The following is a 340-nucleotide window of genomic DNA, read 5'->3' on the forward strand; positions in this document are numbered from 1 at the left end:
GCGTCCTTCCCAAAGGCACAGTTTGCATCACTCGCTGTGAGATGGAAGTGCTCACCAAGGTCACAATTTGAGCTCCATCACCTCTCCTCCCCTCGGGAGGATAGGGGGGGAAGGAAACCAAATTAAATCACGCATGGAGGTCAGGGACTTACCTGCTGCTGTTCCGCAGCACGGGGGCACCCACCAGGCGGAGGAGAAGAGCGTGGAAATCACTTCATCGGGGAAGAGAGTCACATTTCGCTGTATCTGCAGCAAGTTCAGCACCAGGGCCATGAAAGCACCGACAACGAAGAGGACCACGCTCCTCTGCACCAGGTGCTGACTCCAGTTCAAGGTGCTG

At 56.2% G+C, this 340-nt stretch overlaps 1 protein-coding gene across 1 annotated transcript; it reads right to left on the reverse strand.

Moving 5' to 3' along the window:
- Positions 1 to 152: 152 nt before the first annotated feature.
- Positions 153 to 318, reverse strand: LOC104412583 (insulin-induced gene 1 protein-like; the record flags this gene model as incomplete). Its single annotated transcript, XM_010023340.1, has 1 exon — positions 153 to 318. A coding segment is annotated over one exon (166 nt), but the record flags the coding sequence as incomplete, so codon positions are not given.
- Between the last annotated feature and the right edge of the window lie 22 nt (positions 319 to 340).

Source organism: Nestor notabilis, unplaced genomic scaffold (assembly GCF_000696875.1).
Source record: "Nestor notabilis isolate BGI_N333 unplaced genomic scaffold, ASM69687v1 scaffold25961, whole genome shotgun sequence".
NCBI lineage: Eukaryota > Metazoa > Chordata > Aves > Psittaciformes > Psittacidae > Nestor > Nestor notabilis.